The 19,799-nt window shown below is 40.3% G+C and overlaps 2 protein-coding genes across 3 annotated transcripts in view; both read right to left on the bottom strand.

Annotated features, from left to right (window-relative positions):
* The window catches only part of ptprnb (protein tyrosine phosphatase receptor type Nb), a 41,874-nt gene extending 31,342 nt beyond the window's left edge, over positions 1-10,532 (bottom strand). The window contains exons 1-2 of the mRNA XM_078291075.1: positions 10,422-10,532; positions 229-279 (exon numbers count right to left, since the gene is read on the bottom strand). Of these exons, the coding sequence (XP_078147201.1) occupies positions 229-279; positions 10,422-10,497 (127 nt within the window). The 5' untranslated portion in view covers positions 10,498-10,532. The remainder of the gene's footprint in view (positions 1-228; positions 280-10,421) is intronic.
* Positions 10,533-12,013: 1,481 nt separating this feature from the next.
* dnpep (aspartyl aminopeptidase) overlaps positions 12,014-19,799 on the bottom strand; it is a 16,546-nt gene continuing 8,760 nt past the window's right edge. For both annotated transcript variants that reach the window (XM_078291076.1, XM_078291077.1), the window contains exons 8-15: positions 19,539-19,646; positions 18,680-18,757; positions 17,761-17,841; positions 17,321-17,481; positions 16,647-16,686; positions 15,575-15,676; positions 13,534-13,701; positions 12,014-12,382 (exon numbers count right to left, since the gene is read on the bottom strand). In XM_078291076.1, the coding sequence (XP_078147202.1) occupies positions 12,332-12,382; positions 13,534-13,701; positions 15,575-15,676; positions 16,647-16,686; positions 17,321-17,481; positions 17,761-17,841; positions 18,680-18,757; positions 19,539-19,646 (789 nt within the window). In that variant the 3' untranslated portion in view covers positions 12,014-12,331. The remainder of the gene's footprint in view (positions 12,383-13,533; positions 13,702-15,574; positions 15,677-16,646; positions 16,687-17,320; positions 17,482-17,760; positions 17,842-18,679; positions 18,758-19,538; positions 19,647-19,799) is intronic.

The following is a 19,799-nucleotide window of genomic DNA, read 5'->3' as shown; positions in this document are numbered from 1 at the left end:
AGGTTTATACAAGACGCAAAGCTGTTATTTCTCTCTTAACTGTGAAATAATGAAATCATTTTCATCCGGTAATCCCAAAGTAATGGTCATAATTTAAATATCTCAGTAAAAGTTAAACGCACAGGATTGGTATTTAGTATTTGCCGATGCTGAAAGTTTAGTGCAGAACTCCTCATGGGAAACTATAGATAAAGAGGAGCTGTACTGTATATAACGTCTAATACTCACCATCGGAGCACAGCTGGTCTCTCGGACAGAGCTTCTTTTCAAACAGACAGCCTGCAAACACAGAAAAGAGACATTTGAAATATGAACCCATGCAGCAAAACCCACACTGAGACACACTGAAATGCAAAAAGGGCCGAGAGGAGAAGCTGCAAAAACTGGAGAAATAGGCAATGTTCCCAAAAACTGAAAGAACGAACTGTCTTTTACACCTCAGTTTATCTTTCTTGGAGTTTTAGTTCAGCACACCCAGTCTCTACTTGGAAAAAAAAGAGTGTGGAAATAAGCATGGAAATTAAAGTTTGGTGATGTTTACTGGTGCAGACTTCTGGAAATCATGGCGCACATCAAGAATTTATGACTCCATGTGAAAAATGCATGTTTCATTGTCCAAATCCTGACACTTGGCTCTCTCTTTTTGTTTTTACCCCATAGATGTAAAGGTAGAATGGATGAGATTTTACCTTTTTTTATGCTGTAAAGCAGTCTGTAACATTTGTTTTAAAAAGTGCTATACAAATAAAATGCATTATTACTGTTATTATTCATTTGTCAGGAGGTTAATTTCCTGCAACACCTGTCAGTAGATTGATTTTTGGTAGCGAAATCAATTTAAAGGTATCAGAAGGTATTGAAAGTTATCGAAAAGCTACAAAATGTTGAATTCTTGAGGTGAGAACTTATATTTTCCTGAGGTTTATGGGTATTTTTTACTGCAGAAATCAGCTAAATCTGCTTTCACTCACCCAGTAAAGCTATCCATAAAACTGTTTTCAGAGATGTTACTGGATCAGAACTGGTATCGGTATTGAAACATGCCCAGTAATGCCCAGCAGGCTTAATGGAGCTCCACCATAACTACTGTTCACCAGCTGTGGCTTTGTTCAGCTTCAGGCTCCTGCTGTTTGCTGACCAAGGCGGCCGTGTGCTTATACAATGCAATGCTGTGATTACTCAAATATTGACAGCGCTTTGTGTCTGGAAGTCTGCACACTGCAAGAAATATCCATCTTAAAAACTCATTTAGTCTGGTACTGAATCTCAACAGTTTATTTTTCCTCAAACAAGAGAGAAAATCTGCCATAAATTCATTTGTTTACAATGTAGTTTCACTTGTTTCAGGAATGAGTGAAAAAATGTTGAAATAAATTAGATCACTCCACTTGTTTCATGTTTATTTCCCGTGAGCCAAAGACAAACTAATCTGAAACAGATTTTTCCTCTTGTTTTATGAAGGAAATTAGATTTTAGGGCTCTGTACTACATTAAATATGACTGCAGAAGACTGCAAAAGATGCTGATTTACCAAGCTAGAATTTCAAAATAAAAGTCCTGGCAAGTGCCATTCTTAACTGATAAACACTGCTTCACTTAAAATGTGAAACCATGTGTCAATTTATTAAACCAGGGTTTCAAAATAAAAGTCCTCCTGGTAATTGCCATGTTTAACTGATAAACATGGCTTGGGGTTAGAAAGTTTGTGGTGAATGTTAGATGTAAAGCAGTGTGTCAATATATTGAGCCAGAGTTTCACAATAAAAGTCCTCCTGGTACATGCCATTTTTAACTGATAAACATGACTTGGGGCTGGAAATTTTGATGTTAGATGTTCCTGCATCTGTTGCTGGAAAAAAAATGGACATTATGACTGTTTCCACCTTCACACATGTGCTATGAAGCTGTTATGAAGTTCTCATTCAGCCTTTATGAATGCTTTATAAACAGTTCAAATAAAACGCAGCTAGATTTTCTCACTGCTAACGTTGCTATTTGGGGAAAGCCCAGCCGGAGCAGGCAGCTATGTTGGATGTCAACCTGCCATTGTGTTGCTAAGCGTCTCCGAAGTGTGTGTGTGTGTGTGTGTGTGTGTGTGTGTGTGTGTGTGTGTGTGTCTGTGTGTGTGTCACAGCTGACCTTTTACCAGCTTCCAATCTGTTGCGAGGCTGTAAACAATACCAGACGTGAAGCCGCACGCTCCCTTCTGTTTGTTTACGTGTGTTTGCGTTGAGTTTTCATTAAGGATTTATGTAATCCTGCGTATCATTTATGTACCCATGTTATCTGTGATCACTTTAAAAATATTACCGTGCTCTTAGGACACAATAGGCGATACTACTATAGAGCCTAGCTGCAGTATAAAACCTGCACAAACCAAACCAAACCTGCACCAAACTCACTCCTCCTATGAGTCATTTCCTGCATTAGAGCTATTTTAATTGATTTTTTTTTCCCTTTTCATTTCATGGTTCTTGTTGTGCGTCTACCATTTCCATCATGTTGTTTCTGTTGCCATTTAGATTCTCTCATTGATTTTATTTCTTCTTTTTTTTTTTTGCTTGGTTGTTTTGAGGTGAGATGTTTTTATAAAATGTGTTTCTTTATCTCGCCTATTCAAATAAGTAATTGCTCTTCTTTCAGTGTTTTTCTCCTTGAATTCTATCAGTGTTTTTTTGTTTTTTTAAATATAGCTGCCATGTTTCATTTACCACATCATTTCCAACCACAAGCCATGTATATTAAAAAAAAAGGCACTTACAAGGACTTTTATTTTGAAATTCTGGCTCAATAAAAAAATTTCAAATGAGTAATTGCTCTTCTTTCAGTGTTTCTCTTATTGTATTTTATCACTGTGTTTTCCTTTTAAAATTTAGCTTCTATGTTTCATCACTGTAAATTAAACTAAACTTAACTAATGAGATCCCCCAAAGGATTTTTTCACATTTATCATAATACTGACTCTATTCTCCGAGAACGCTCTATCCCCTAACACTCTGCTTTATTCTCATAACATATATAGTATACTGTATTTATGCATCCAGAAGCTCTTCACATCTGATCACATCCCCTCTGCCATCTTCCTCCTCCACTCTTGAAAAATCCCTCCTATTTCTCTCCTTCAGCTCTTATTTTTTGCTTTTCTTTCCCCTGGCACTTCTCTCTTACATGCTCACTCTAGTGTAGCAGGAATACTGTCAGGACACCTTGGCTCTACGCTTCGACAAGCTCGGCTGCTTGTAATGATGGTGAATTAGGGATTGAGGCTTATTCTGCTGTTGCACTAATTATAAGTCGCTGTGGATCAAAGCATCAGCTAAATGCCTAACATGTAAGGCAGGTAGGCAGACTGCTTGGAAACAAAAATTGAATTGAATTGAAAGTGATATTTTGCATTGATTGCCACATTGCCACAAGTCTGTTAACACAGGAACATTGCACACACAAACGTTAAAGCTGCACTCAGCAACTTCGTACGCTGGCGGCCCCAAATGGCAGCGAGAGGTAACGGTTTGAAAAATTGTAACGTCAGTACCCAGAAATCCTGCGCAGTGAGGTCAGTAAACGTCACACAGCTGGCTCATGTTCACCAAGCGGCCGCTCTGTGATGCTTTATACCAAAGAAACCGAAGAGACGAGAGAGGAGAAGATCTAACGTTGGGGAGTCCAGCTTTCTCTGCTGCTGTTCAGGAGACAGTTTGGATTTCACTCTGAAGTTTGGATTCGTCACTTCCAGAATTTAATTTGGGAAAATTGAGTAAAACTATGGGATCTCAATTAGAGGGAATGTGGAACTCTTCTCTGTGGCAGCCCCAGTTTGTGATTTAGACTGATAGGACAGGTGTATTTTTACATGAAATCTTGCCTAGTGCAGCTGTAAACAGTCAGACTGAGACGAACCCGCCTGTGCAGCGGCTATCAGAAAGGGAATCTCCATTAAAACGAGAAAGCCGAGACGGCCGCAGACGTGCTAAACATAGAACAGAGCGTCCCTCCGTCTGTCCGTCCGTCCGTCCGTCCCTCCCTCTATCGAAACCCCTCACGATGACTAATCTCTCTCTCCTCTCCAAACTCTTCCTCCCACGCAGCCGCTCCCTCCCTCCCTCCCTCTGGTCTCTCTCTCCCTGTCTTTCTGCCTCGCCTATCCTCTCTCTGACCGGTCTGTCTGTCTCAACTAAGGGAGATCCCTGTCTTCTGTCTTGTCAAAGTGTCTTTCCTGCAGACTCTGCTGAGCCTCCGGGCCTCCAACTGTTGATCTGCAGTCACACCGCAATCAATCACTTCTTCCAGCAGACAACATTATCCACTGATTATGAGAATTTGGGGTGTAATTGCGTGTTTAATGAGCAGACTGACTGCTAATTCATTCAACACACTGTGACAACTGCCAAATCAGCTGAGAAGTGAGGTATAGAAGTATCTCTATAATGTTGAAATCCCAGTAAAGCAAGGATTCGTACCTGTAAGGTGCAACGTTTAAGGGATTAAAGTCACACTGACATGAAAAATGACTTCCTTGCCTTTTTATCTCATTCTATCATACCATACACCTACTTGATAATTAATGCCAAAAATGACAAAAAAATAATAATTTTCTTGCATTTTTATACCAAAATCTCATTACTTTTACTTCTGGGAAAACAGAAAATCTTTAGTGGTGACATCATCGTGTACCAGGAGGCAACATAAAGATTCCAACCAATAAAACCATCACAGATTTTTTAACAGTCCCGCCCCTCCGCCCCTCCCATCAAATAAAACTGCCTTCCTCTACCTAACTGATCTCCCATTGGTTTAGACTTTTGATTGATCCCTCCCTGCGTTATGCCGCGCCCCTACATCATGTTTCAAAAGGAAATACATCAAATTATGGAACCAAGATGCTCTCAAAATGTGGTTTATTGTGACTTTAAACCAACCGAGTACTAGCTAGCCTACCAGCAAAATGCTAATAGATTTATTGACAAGTCTACTAGCCACATTTGCAGTCAGCCAACCTTTGACTTTTCTATTTTAAAACCCATTTTGGCAGATCAGAGATGACATCGGCTAAAGCGGCACGTTTCACAAAGTTCATCTCGTGCCACGATCTCAGCTGTGAAACTCTGAAAGGTTTCATCCCAGAATCGTAGGAACAAACCGTGCAGTAAGGCAGAGCTCTCTCTCTCCTGATTCAATTTCACCAGGAGAAAAAAACCCATAAAGCGATTCAAACCGAAGGTGGCTGCCTGAAACAGCCGGACCCTCTGGGCTTTAAATGTCTTCCCTCTCTCTCTCTCTCTCTCTCTCTCTCAGGCTGCTATGAATTTAATTTTTGAGCTAAAACTAATTTGAGTGAGTGGGTGTTTCCTGTGGCGGGGTGTGGAAAGTCTCGTCTGTCTCTCCCATATAGAGTTTTTCCATCTCCTGGCCCTACTATGGTTATGGTTATGGTACAGCATCGGCACCATTTTGTTTTCTACTGGGAAACTGAGTAGGTGTGGTCTTGTGTCTGTGTAGGAGAGCAACATGCAGAAAAAAGCATCTAACTCTCTGAATGTGGATCCAGGGTCAAACAGGTTCGGGTTCCTTCCAATTCACATTTTCTGCCCCCTAGATCTGAGTTTTAGGGGCATTTTTGGTCCTTTTCTAGCAGAATTTTAAGACGTGTTTTATTTGAAATCATAATATACAGTCTCATAAGCAGAGTAACAATCAGAGACATTTTCTACCACTTCAGGCTGCATAATTTTGTTGTTTTTCTGATCGGAAACCCGCTCCATTTTTATCTCACCCTGTCAAAAGCTCCACAAATCATCTACGGTGGCCCACAGGGGACAGTAGTCACATTCATGCATGAATATTTGACAATACAACAAACAAAATGGGAACAGGTGACTCCAAAAAAGGGCATTACTAATACTGGGGACATTTTTTACTCTCACTCACTCATTTTTGGGCATTTTATGAACTTTTGCCTCCATTCATTTCTGATCCAAACCAAACCAAACCAAACTATGAGCGATTTCATCATGGTACACTTGAATAAAAATAATAATAAAGAATACACATAGGCCTACATCTCTCCATCCTTCACACTACTGGAACCCAAGACCGACCAAGAAAGAGTCCAGAAATCACCTGACGAATCGAGAGCTTTTTCTCTCTGTGAGTCACAACAACTGACAGTGTGAATCCTGACCGTCCGGTAACCAAACAGCCACAGGTTCGGTCTCACCAGCAGCCAACAGCACGTCCATCACCAGCCATGAGAAGCTGTGAGTCACTCTGGCCGAGAGCGTCGGGCTGAATGCTTAAAACGTCAGACGTAAGATGTAAGATGGAGTGTGAGTGAGACCGGAGTTGTTTAATGCAGCGGTGACCTCGCTAAGAGAGATTACTGATGATTCTCCTGGGAAAACATCCAGCAAATATCACTCATTTATCAATACAAACAACCTTGTAAATGTGTCCACTTTTAAAAATGATGATTTCAACACTGCAGCATGCCTTTTTTTGGAACAGCAGGCATTTGTGTTGTGCAGATACTTGTGTAATAAAGTTCAATGATATGGGTTTTTGAAGGCCGATACCAATATTTTTAGTATTCAGTGTTTCCCCCCAGAGATTTCTTCTCATCAGGGTGGAAAAGCCTCTGAATCAATTCAGAGCATCATGGGACACTAAAACTCTCCACTGAAACCCAAACTAATGAAATTCTTTTAGTGTCAGCAGCTCTTTAAAAGCAGAGAGTCCCACTGCATCTATTCAATGGTAGAGAAACTCTGGGATTCATTAGGCCTTTAAATGAAGAATTAACTTCCAAAAAACACAGGTGAACAATTAAATGAATAAATATAATGTGCAAAGCAAAAAAAACGTCACTGCAGGTTTTCCAGGCTGTTTTTCTGCAGCTGTGGTCAGGAGGAACCTCCATCACATCAGAGGTGGACATGATTGGCTGATATCTGATATTTAATAAAAGGTCAATATCAGCCTGATATATGGTAATAATATATGTTAATTGCAGCACAGATTGAGACCAAAATCCAGCAAAAAAAAATAGTATTATCATCATAATCCACCTTGATTTGTGTGGAAAAGGTTAGAAAATGAAAACCAAAGATTGACTCATCGCTTCAGTCAATTCACAAAACTCTCCCATTATTATATGTATCTGCGCTTTGCTTTTATCATCCATTAACTGCCTGCCAAATTTAATTCAATAGCAATTTGATAATGGTGCTGGCATTTGCGGCGGACGCTTTGTGAGCGCGAGGTCTTCTTCCTGTGAGGAGACATGTGAGGAGTTCAGGATGAGTCAGCCGGAGCGGAGCGGGGCGGCGCGGGGCGGTGCGGAGCGCAGCGGGGCGGTGCGGGGCGGCGCGGTGTCGGCGCGGTGTCGAGGGATTCAGGCGGGTCACACCCTCCGCAGCCCGGCTAACCTGCTCTTACAGGCAGATGTAAATCTGTATGACGTGAACTCACAGTGTGCAACGTGCAGCACTGAGTAGTACAGGAGAGGAGACTCTTTACAAGGGGGAAAATCATTAATTATAATGCTCTTCTGGAGAACAGAATTGATTTTTATCCATAGTTTAAATACCATTTTATTTACCTTTAAGTCACTGTCTGTAACTGCACACTATAGGCTACATAGCAGTTTCAAGTAGGGCTGCAACTAACGATTATTTTCATTATCGATTAATCTAATCGATTAATTGACTAATTGTTTCAACACTAGTTTCAAGTCAAAATGTTGCTATCGTTTATTTATATTGCTACAGCCAGCATTGTGCAGCATTTACACAAATAGGCCTATCACCACAAATCTCTCAGTACCTATAGGGATATTATAGTGATACCATAGGAGATATCATAAAGTACAATAAAGTCATAATAAACTCACTATTGATTACCACAGAAGCACTCCAAGTCCCTGTAGGAATATTATAGGAATATCATAGCGATATTATAGAGGAAAGTCACTGTAAACCCCCGCTGAGTACCACAGACACACTGTAAGTATATTATAGTGATATCATAGGAGATAAAAACACCATAAAATACTGTAAGGTCTATATAAACTCATCTGTTGAGTACCACACAAGTCCCTATAGGAATTTTATAGGAGTAGCCTACTATAGTGATTTTTCGTTATAAGGTGACGTGTCTTAACTAATTAGAGGTGGCTGCCTGCCTGGTGTCACCAAATCCCGTTTTTCTCTTCTCCTTTCTCGCGATATTCATACACCACGAAACCCCTTAATTTTATCCCTGAAATATCCTTAATTTCTCCATTACATAAACATTAATTATCCATAAAAAATAACACAGCTTTACAAAAAATAAGGGTTAGTATCATATATATTAGACAGTAAGCAGTCAAAAATGAAGGGGATGTTTAAGGGGTTTTTGATGGGTTTTCCTCCATTAATAAGGGGATTTTGCATGAATTAAGGGGTGATTTCATGTAAACGGATGTAAATGTAAGGTTATTTTAAGAGATTGGTGGTTCAGAGTCACAGTTAAACAGCAGCGTTCAACTGGTGGCATTAGCAATATGGAGCTGGTCGCTGTCCGTGGTGCTGAAACACTGAACAGGACTGTGTGTAGTTCAAGTGCATCAAGAGGGCAGGAGATGATAATTACTGCGACCAGACGGAGCTTAGGGGTCAGTCATGAGTCATGTCTGTGACTGGGATGTCCTATAGTATCTCTATAGTATTCCTATAATATTCCTATAGGGACTTACAGTGTATCTGTGGTATTTAAAGGTGAGTTTACAGCGACCGTTTCAGAGTTTATAGGATTTTTATCTCCTATATAGTATCATTATAGTGTTCCTAAAATAATCCTATACGACCTTATTTTGTGTCTCTAGTGAGTTTATTCTACTTGATGGTACTTATTATCTCCTATGGTACCACTCTAGCATTCCTATAATATTCATATAGGGACATAAAGTGTCTCTGGTACCTTAGTAGTGAGTTTATACTAATCTTATGTCACTTTATGATGTTTTTTTACTTCCTATATTATAACAACATGCCTATAATATTTCTATAATATTCCTATAGGGACTTATAGTGTGTCTCTGGTACTAAATAGTGAGTTTATAGTGAGCTTAAAGCACTTAAAGGTGTTTTTTTTTTTCAACCTATCTCCTATGGTATCACTATAATATTTATGTAATATTCCTAGGGAATTAGTCTGTGGTAATGAGTTTGTGACCTTCTGACACTTTATGATGTTATCTCCTTCCTATATTATAACAATATTCCTAAAATAGTCCTATAATATTGAAAAATATAGTGTAATATTCATATAGGACTTATACTGTGTTTATATGCAATTGTGAGTTTATAGTGCTCTCATAGTACTTTGTGGTATATTTATTAACCTAACACTTAAGTTTTGCTGTAATATCTGTATAGTAGCCTTCTAAAAATGACTATAATTAGGGCTACTACAGCTCATTTCCATAAGGGAAATGTTTGCTCACTGCTGCAACAAAGTGGATGTATGACTCACTGGTTTCTCCTCCTTTAGATGATCACAGCCTCCATAGAGGCGCAAATCAACACAACCAAATGCAAAAAAAAAAAAAAGCCGAAACTCCCTCCTCTTCCTGCTCTGTCTCAGCAGGGCGGCTCTCTCCACTGTTTGCTTCTGTTATTGCAGTGAACAGTGATTCATGCAAGCAGCCAGACATCTGAGCCGACCCCGGTCAAGCAAATTGCATCAGTGACGCAATTTTGCACTGGTGTAAACAGATCAGACAGATGAATGAAGCAGCCAAGGAGATAATGCAAAAATAAATAAATAAAAAATTAACGTATGGTTGAATTTCTCTCATTACACTGCATTTATCGCACAAGAAAGAGCAATAATCATGTATTTTAAAGATGCTATACAAATACCACAGCAAAATACAAGTCCCTATAGGATTATTAAAGGGATATTAGTGTGTTTTTTCCCTTTAAGGGTTATTTTAACAGTTAATAGGCTACTAGAAGGAAACATGCAATTCTGAACGGAGCAACTTCCATAAATTTGGCAATCTACCTATTAAGTAGATTATCAAGTGTGGTTTTTACGTAGTTATTATTAGCTATGGAAACCTGGGTTGTTTTCTTCCACGTCACCCACCATTATGAGAAAAAAAAACTATAGTAATCCTATAATCCTAAAAAACGACAGAAAAACTGTATACAATATCCTATATAAATGTTAAAATCACACCATATAAGTTAAAAACAATACCACCAAATATAACCCAATATAACCAAAGTGCAACAAGCTCACTATAAACTATCACAGCCACTATAGGAACACTGTAGGAACATCATACTGATTTCTCATCAGCTCAGGTCGTGATTGACGGAGGCAGTTCATTATAAGGGGAAGCGGCACTAGTCTCCATTAGTGGCCGGTCTTACCGTATCGGGCGGCCGTCCCCAGCTGATGAGCCGCGGTGATGAAGCACAGCGCTGCCCAGAGCCGTGCAGACTTCATGGTACATCCACACCGAGCTGAGCCGCCTCTTACCAGCTCTCCATCCCCGACAAGCTGCTGCTGCACCGGCTGATCTGCTCTGAGGGAGGCACGGCACTGACAGGAGGAGGGAGGGAGGGAGGGAGGGAGAGAGAGAGAGAGAGAGAGAGAGAGAGAGAGAGAGAGAGAGAGAGAGAGAGAGAGAGAGAGAGAGAGAGAGGTGTGTGTGTGTAGGAGCAGTAGTGTGTGGAGGAGAGAGAGACTGATGGAGAGAGAGAGGAAAGGGCTGGATGGAAAACCCGGGCCACAGGAGGCGCCACACTGCAAAAAATATCAATCTGAACAAGTCAGACTGGTACTGAGTTCAAAAAATAACATAAAATAATTGAAAAACAATTTGCCAATACTTCAGCTGTTATTACTACAAACGCTACTACTACAACTACTACTACTGATACTACTATGACTACTTCAACTATTATGACTAGTCTACTACTATTACTACTACAAGTACTACTTCTACTGCTACTACAACAATAACTACTACTACTAGTATTATTGCTACTACTACTGCTACTACTATTATTACAAATGCTACTACTACAACTACTATTACTATAACTACTTCTACTATTACTACTACTAGTGCTACTACCAGTATTACTAGCTATTACAACGTTGACGACCACTACTACTAGTACTATTGCTACTACAACTAAACTTCTACCACTACTATTGCAAATGCTACTACTACAACTATTACTACTATTATTATTACTACTACGTCTATAACTACTTCCACTATGACTACTACTACTATGCTGCGAGTACCACGACTACTCTTACCACTACTACTAGTACTACAAAAGCTCCCACTCCGAGTACTATTACTACTACTGATACTAATATTTCTACTACTATTGCCAATGCTATTACTACTTAAACTACTTGTATTACTACTGCTTCAACTACTTCAACAATACATTTGAAATACTTCTCAGCTTCACAACTATTCTTCAGAAAATGTAGCTTTACTAGTTTTTCTTGAGATCTGCCTCGTTTCAAGACTCTGACACTTATTGCACTCCAGACCAGTGGGATTATTTCTGCCTCACTGACAGATTTCTACACTTCTAAGAAAAATAACATTTGAAGACTGAATGAGATTTGACATTTTTTGCAGTGTGGCGAGTCCCATCTCCACTTTCCTTACTGCAGTTCCATCATGATGTGGCCATGAATCTAAAGCACCATCTCACTCCGCCAGAACTGTTTGGACACTTGGCAGGCAGCATCCCGGCTACTTACACTGCATTATAAAGCGAACTGTGGAAGTCTACGGTAATATTAAATTACAGTCGGCTCTCCTCCAGCATGCAGCGCCATTAGGGCGAGTGCAATCACACCAACTCTTCCCTCCTCCTGTCTAATATTTGACACCCGACCACCAGCTGGGCATTCGCTTTGTTTTTGTCAGCGAGGAAGAGGCAACAACATTAAAAACACAAGCCGACTCTGGGAATCTTAATTCAACATTTTATTATTTTCTAAACAATTTCAGTTCATAAGAAAGATTAAGTGCTTGTGTGTGTAATATGCATGATCATCTGAATGCGTGAGAGTATTATAATGTTGGGGAAGGTAGACAATATTACCCACAACAGAGAAAGAAAGCACAGTTTTCAAAAAGGATGCGTCATTTTCAACACACATTTGTGCTACTTCTGAAGTCAAAATACGCCAACAGCATTCTTTGCATTGATATCTGTTGAAAGTACGATATTCTGAGTTGAAAACGACTCCTTTCTTTGCATTGGTGACGTCTTCGTATGTTTCATGTTGAATCCTCACAGCTCTAGTCCACAGTCACCATGCTCCTCACTGTGGGAAACAGCTCAAAGAAACCCTGCAGAATGTAAGCAGACGGGAAACTGGTTCACAAGTGATAAAACACAGGAGAGAAAAAAGAAAAACTGACAAAACTGCGCAGGTGAGGAAAACCCCAAGGGGATTATAAAACAAAAAAACATCTCACCATCTCACAAAAACAAAAAACAGACAAAATCTAATTTAGATGACAAGCAAAGACACTGCTGAGTTGGACATCTAAATGAAAAAGCTCAACAAGGAGGAGGAGGATGGTAAAAAGCCCTGATGCAGAAAATGAAATCACAGAGGAAATGAGTGAGTGTGATAGTGAGTGGGAAGGTGTGTGTGTGTGTGTGTGTGTCACATACTGTACATACACAAGTTACATTCATCTGAACCGCTTCTGATCAAGTCCGAGATCAACACTATCACATCCTGTTATTCACACTGTAAGTCTATTTACATTTGAGGCATTGTGCTGACACTCATTCGGTGCAAATCACAGTGAGAGTAACAGCCGAATAATCTTAAAATCCTCCATCATCAACATTACAGCTAACAGTAAGAAGTACAAGGCTCAAAGCTGCAGCGCGCAGTCAGTAGATATAAAAGATATTCCCGTGCCTAGAAGGATCATGTATTACAGAGACGTGCTAGTGTATAGGAATAAAAGCCAGGGAAGAAGAAAAGTAGAAGCGTTTTCTATCTTCACCTTGTTCACACTGCAGCTGAAAGTGAAAGTTCTCAAGCTGAAAGTTCTGATTTCTTTTCTCTCCTCACATGCGACTCAGATCTGATGTTTCCTAATCAATCTGAACATCAAAAGCTGCATGGAGTTGCATTTTTTCAATCCTGATCTGGAACACATGGTTATGTGCTGCAAAATCGCATCCCAAGGCATGCGATCCTTCATCCAACTTGTATCTGACATGAAAATCAGTAGCATTTGTTCATTCATCTGTGATAACTGTCATAATTTTGGCGCCCTGGCAGCCTGGCTGAGCAGCGTTAGGATGGAGGAGAATGAGACACAACAATGGAAAGAATGCAAATAGTTGACTTGATTGGTGTTTGGGGAGACGCCTCAATCAATACATTCAAAACTCAAAAAGGTACATACTGTAGTGTCCCTTTTAAACCCCTCTATAAACATCCCGTGGGCGCGTTTGGTTCGCAGCAGGGGGTTACCTTGAAGAGGGTGGTGGTCTGCAGGACGCTGGAGGTGCAGCACATTTCCCTGATGGAGTGCATGGAGAGCTGAGGAGCTCCGATGTCCAGGACCGGGATGCCCAGCCGGGCCGCCAGGATCGGGCCGATGGTGGTTCCACAGGGGCTGTCGTTACGCACCATCACATCCTGGAGGGGGTTAAACCGGGGTCAAACTTACCGAAAAAGACTCAATTACTATTTTGGTCAGGACTCGTCTTTGACCAATGACTTCAATCTTTTGCATCAGGGCCGTTTTCATTTATCTAATTCCTGAATTACTAACATGATTCAGGATATCGGCAGGTTTCAGAAAGCCAAATTAAAGACAGAAAAGGCAGAGTTGTGATCAAGTCAACTTTGCTCGAGTCCCAAGTCAGTCTCAAGTCCTGAAGCACAAGTCTCAGGTCAAGTCTCAAGTCTAAATGTAGAACAGCAAGTCAAGTCAGAGCAAATCAAGAGTCCAGTATCAATTTAATATCTTAAAGAAAACTAAATATCTAGGACTTTTCAATGCAATATGGTTTTAATAGGATAAAAACTTGGTAAGAGCATCATGAGTTTGATTTCTATAATCAGTTTCAACTTCAATAAATTCAATCATTCCATACAAATTCAGAAAACAGAATTTAAATTCAGTCGTCTGCTGGAACAAATCTCATCACTTTCAATCTGAGTCATTTACACAAACACAAGATCTCAAGTCAAGACTTTAGAAACCTTTTCAAGTCATCAAAGTACAAGTCAGAGTCAAGTCCCAAGTCACCAGAACCCAAGTCAAGTCAAGTCTCAAGTCTTCTCTTCATGCATCAAGTCAAGTCTCAAGCTATTAAAACTCCAAGTCATATATTAAGATCCAGTCAAAACCAAGGAGTTCCCAGCAAAAAAGAAATGTCCAAGGCATTCTGCCTCATTGCAAAATTTATCAGGGAACAAAGATTTGATGAAGCCTTTATATTTTAAGTGTAGCCTTACTGTGTAGCACTGTTGTAAAATACAGTATACATCAGGTCTATCAGATTTAAACGCAGCTTAGTTATAATGTTTAACCCACGGACATTACAGTTCAGATATGAAACTGCAGTTTAAATCTTGCTGAAGCTCCCCCGGTGTTTCTCTCCTGTTATTAAAACACAGCTGGCCTTAGCGCTGCAGAAAAGCCTCTGGGCGGAAACACCGAGCTCACAGAGACACAGACAACCTTTCTGTTATCTCGCCGCCTCAGAGGTAATTTAGAGAGCTTTTGTTGGCAGAATTGGAAAAGGATAATGTATGTATCGCTGGTCTATCTCTCTGTCTCCTCCGATCTTGTTCGTTTCCTGTTGTGGTTCTTTTTATTTTGTGTTTTATTTTTTGGAATAAAGTCTTTCATAGGCTGACGTAAATCTTTATGGAGGCAAAAATTCATAGTGCACAATCAAACTAGGTGGCATCAAACATATAAGTTACATAAAGATTGGGTCTTTTAAGGGGAAAAAGGTTAAATTAATGCTTTTCTGGAAAATATAACTGTTTTTGTTTATATTGGTGGTTGTTTGCCTTATAATGATCAACTAGAGGAAACCATAGTTTGCCTGTCTTTTTATTTACCACTACATCAATGATTATTATTATTATTTATTTAATTTAAAAAAAAATCAGGGTTCCTCTTCATTTTTCATTTTAAAATCTCAGACTTTTTATAGATCTAGATTTCTTGACCGGATCTGAAGATTTTGTTCCGTGTTCTGCTTCATTATTTTCCAGACTTTTTGACCAGATATATTTCCCAGACTTGTGCAGCAGCCCCTGCATCATCACCATCGCTGCTCTCTTCCCTTGTTTCTGCCACCGAGTCTTTGTTTTAAACTTGAATTCCTCTTGTCTTTTCTGCGTCGTTATGGAAAAGGCCGCGGCACGTTGCTAGGAGATTTGCGCTTGCTGCCGAGTGACTCAAGACACACAAAGAGATGGAAAAGCCACAAAGCCTCCGCCTGCAAACAACTGAAATAAAACCCACACACACACACACACACACACACACCTGGAGCGGCACGTCGACCCGCCCGGCGACCTCTCTGACGATGGAGGCGGTGACGGCGGTGGTGGCGTAGCGCTGGTTGCTGTTGAACTTGATCACCGGACCCTGAAACCAGAGAGAGAGTTACAGATATTCACATCCTCCTCCTACACACCGCTCACACAACAATATGGGGCACGGCGTTAATGTTATGAAACCCGTTTAATGTAAACAGTCAAATCTGGGCCGTTCAGTGTGTGTGTCAGTGTGTATAAATAGACAGTCAGGATTTCCCACTGCAGCTGTGATGTAAAACTACAGGACTTTTCTGTGACTTTCCATAACTAAGTGTTAACTAAGTGTTTCCATGACCTAAAAATGTTAATTAATATTTTTCTAAAGAGGCAGACAGTCTGGTTTCCATTACAGTTGAGCTGAAAACCTCCAGTTAATGCAATAAATGTGTGAAACAAGCTGCAAAATACATATACTGTATACGTATATATATACACACACACACACACACACACACACACACACACACACACACACACATATATATATATATTCCTGTAAAGTGACTATTTATTTATCAAATATCCGGACTCGTTAATGCCTTGAGTCACTAGTTACCACAAAAAAGTAATCTGAGTATTTTAATTTTTATTATTAAATGCTTTGGATAAAAGTTGGTCAAGGTATTTACCCCTTTGAGTTTTTGCTCATTTTCTTGTGCTACAAAAGAATTTCAATATTCACACACTTGTGATGTTTTTATCTGAGATTTATGAGAGGTATGGTGTGTGTGTGGCTCTGTGTGTGTGTGTGTGTGTGTACATACAGCCAGGTGTCACGTGCATGCATAACATATAAATGTAATTGTAATTTTAAATTTCAAATTGCAAAGTGCAATTTAATAAATGTATTACGCGTCACACACACACAGAGTTGCTCAAGAAAGTATTCAGCTACTGTAAATGCCTGAAATGGAAATGTAAGGTAAGTAGGTAGATCAGTAAGAAACACAGAAATACTAGCTGTGTGTGTTTGACGTTTTGTATTTTTCGTTCTTTCTGGGAAAAACAGAGATGTTTACCTTGTGGAAGGTTGGTCTGTGGTTTTCTTCATGCTTCTCCCTGGGAAGACATTTTCCCAAAGTTCATTAAACAGAAATCAAACTCCAACTCTCACCTGGTTCTCTACTGAAGCTTCTTTACAGTTTTAGACACAAGAACATGCACAAAACTTAAAGAAAATGACTGCACCTTCTTAATGACTGCTAAAATGTATTTTCTAATGTATTTATTGTGTGCCTATTGTTTTTAGCCGTCTAAAGTATGCTGTATGGTTTTTTGGTTTTTTTCTTAAGAGTTGATCAGTTCATAAATGTGCTCAGATTGGGATTTCTAAGTTGAGTTCATGGCAGGTTCCTAAACACTTTCTATTTTGAGAATCCACACTTCTTCTGAACCTTCATTTCTTGACTGGATTTGAAGATAAGACTGTCAACTGATGTTTATTCTTGACAGCAACAAATTTCACAATATATGAAATGACAGTGGATCTACACCTAAAACATCATCAATTTGCCAGTTTTCCATCATTTTTAATGCAATTCTCAACCTTAAAGACCTGGAAACTTCCAAATTCATTCAAGTATTTCCCTAACCAAGCCATATTTCACACCATTCCAAATTTAACAGCTAGGCTACTTTTGTGTGCTGACAATACAAGTGATGGTCAGTATTAGAGTATGATAGTGGTACTGACTGGTAGTTGGGGTGGATGGCGTGGGCCATGTCCGAGCTGATCATGAAGGAGAGCGGCGCCGCCTGCTGGAAGGCTGTCAGGTTACCGGAGGAGGAGGCCAGCCGGCTGAGGATCAGCTCCGTCAGGTTGGACTGGGCTCCCTGGGCGCTCTCCGAGCCCACCTGACACACACACACACACACACACACACACACACACACACACACACACACACACACACACACACACACACACACACACACACACACACACACACACACACACACACACACACCTCCATGAAGGTTTGATTCCAGAGAGAGAGAGAGACAGAGAAACCTCCCTCCCTCCTCTATATCTGACACATCAACAATGTTTCTTGTCTGGTGTGTACGTGTTTTTTTTTCCCACCAGCAGCATGAAGAACCTGCAGGGAAAGCTGCATGAAGGTCACCGCTCACCTCTTCGTTGTCGTACAGAGTGATCATGCGGACGTTGGGATCTTTGGCCAGCGAGTCGCCCAAACAGGAATCCATCAGTCCCTGAGAGAGAGGTAAAGAAACGAGAAACGAGGCGTGAAAAGAGGGGAAGACTTCTTCAGTACAGAATTCAGAGCGGCGTTGTGTCCTTCACAAGGTGGCCTGCTGCGATTCAGCACCTCACTGTGTTTTGTGCATATAACAATATGTCAATAAAATCTTTGGAATCCCACATGCTACAAAAGCCTTTTGTTGTAAAACCTTCTGCGGCGTTCATACACCTCCACTCCACTATCTGAATTGTATGTTTTCCCACTTAGAAAGAAAATACTTTCAACTGCCTGTCAACTGCATTCATTTTTAGGCATTTAGCTGCTGTTTATCCACAACAACTCCCAATTAGTTTAATCATAGTATAAGCTTAATATCCTATGATACTGTTGTACTCACTGTAAGTCATTCTGGATAAGAGGATCAGCTAAATGTCTAAAATATAAGTGAAAAAGTAAATGTTTTTGATCCTTTGAGAGGAGAAGGTCCCACAGCTGGGAGATAAGGATGAGCAAAGCTACAGATCTCATTATATTTTTACATTTTAGTCATTTAGCTGAAGCTCTTACCCAGAGCAACTTACAGTGAAAGAGTGCAACAGTAGAAAAAGCTTAAATCCCTCGATTGCCAGAATTATACACAACCAATACTCAGGAGTTCAAAGGTCAAAGAAACTAGGAAAGAGAGTAAAGTGCCAAGTAAAGAAATAAGAGCATGAGAGAAAAGGGAGAAAAGTTTTCTACCTTCATCTTCTGAATTCTGACAGTAGATGTAAGAAATGTATTACTAATGAATTATTAATTAATATTATGTTCATAGCATTTTGTTAACGTGTGGTGTTGAGTCTGACCTGCAGGGCGCAGTAGCAGCTGTGCAGGTTGTCCAGACGAGGAGAGTAGATGAACTCTTCGTACACGCCTCCCAATGCCTGCAGAGAGAGAGAGAGAGAGAGAAGACAGAGAGAGAGAGAGAGAGAGAGAGAGAGAGAGAGAGAGAGAGAGAGAGAGAGAGAGAGAGAGAGAGAGAGAGAGAGAGAGAGAGAGAGAGAGAGAGAGAGAGAGAGAGAGAGAAGACAGAGAGAGAGAGGAGAGAGAGAGAGAGAGAGAGAGAGAGAGACAGACAGACAGACAATGAGGGAGACATGGGGTCTTTCTCAATATGCGTTCTTGTTTCCTGTTTTCCTGTTTCCTGGAGATATGTAAACCATTTGTACAATGAAAAGCTCTCTCCTGCTTTGTTTTGAAAGCTTGAAACCTTAAAACTTGGTTTAAAACTTGGTTTGAAAGCTTGAAACTTGGTTTAAAACTTGGTTTGAAAGCTTGAAACTTGGTTTGACCGGTTGAAACTTAATTGTGAAAGGTTGAAGATCAGTTTTGAATCTTTGCGGGAATTAATTTGTTCTGGTGTTTGAGGTTCTGTGGTTGTTAGAAGGTTTTACACGCTTGAAATAAAAAAAAATCTGTTTGTAACAGACAGTTATGTAACAAATATGTCTGTGTGCATTGATGCATGTGTTTGTATATCAGAGTGTCCTGGTACATATCCTAATCTGACGAATCGCAAAGCGCAGACACGAATACTGCAATTTCCATTTTCTTTTCTGACTAATTATGAAGCTGCACACAATTCTAGGGATTTATTGAACTTAAATCACAAACGTCAAGCCGACAGGGAGTGAATCGTCTCCTGGCGGTCGGAGCAGGACTCACCCCGGGCTGAGTGTCGGCCAGGCAAAGCTCAAAGTCCAGCAGGGCTTCAGGCTGGACGCCCAGCTCCGAACACAACACCTTGACCAGCGCCGGGTGGTGCTTCTCTGCCTGGGGGGGGGGGGGGAGAGAGAGAGAGAGAAGAAGAGAGAAGAAGAGAGACGTTACAGGGTCTCCAAACGCTTTCCATTTCAAAATCCTATACTTTCTATACACCTTCATTTACCTTGTGGATCTTGGTTGGTGTTCACTACGTATGCTGAT

The sequence above is a fragment of the Centroberyx gerrardi genome, chromosome 21, assembly GCF_048128805.1.
Source record: "Centroberyx gerrardi isolate f3 chromosome 21, fCenGer3.hap1.cur.20231027, whole genome shotgun sequence".
Classification (NCBI taxonomy): Eukaryota; Metazoa; Chordata; class Actinopteri; order Beryciformes; family Berycidae; genus Centroberyx; species Centroberyx gerrardi.
This window is presented reverse-complemented; position numbering and strand designations above follow the sequence as displayed.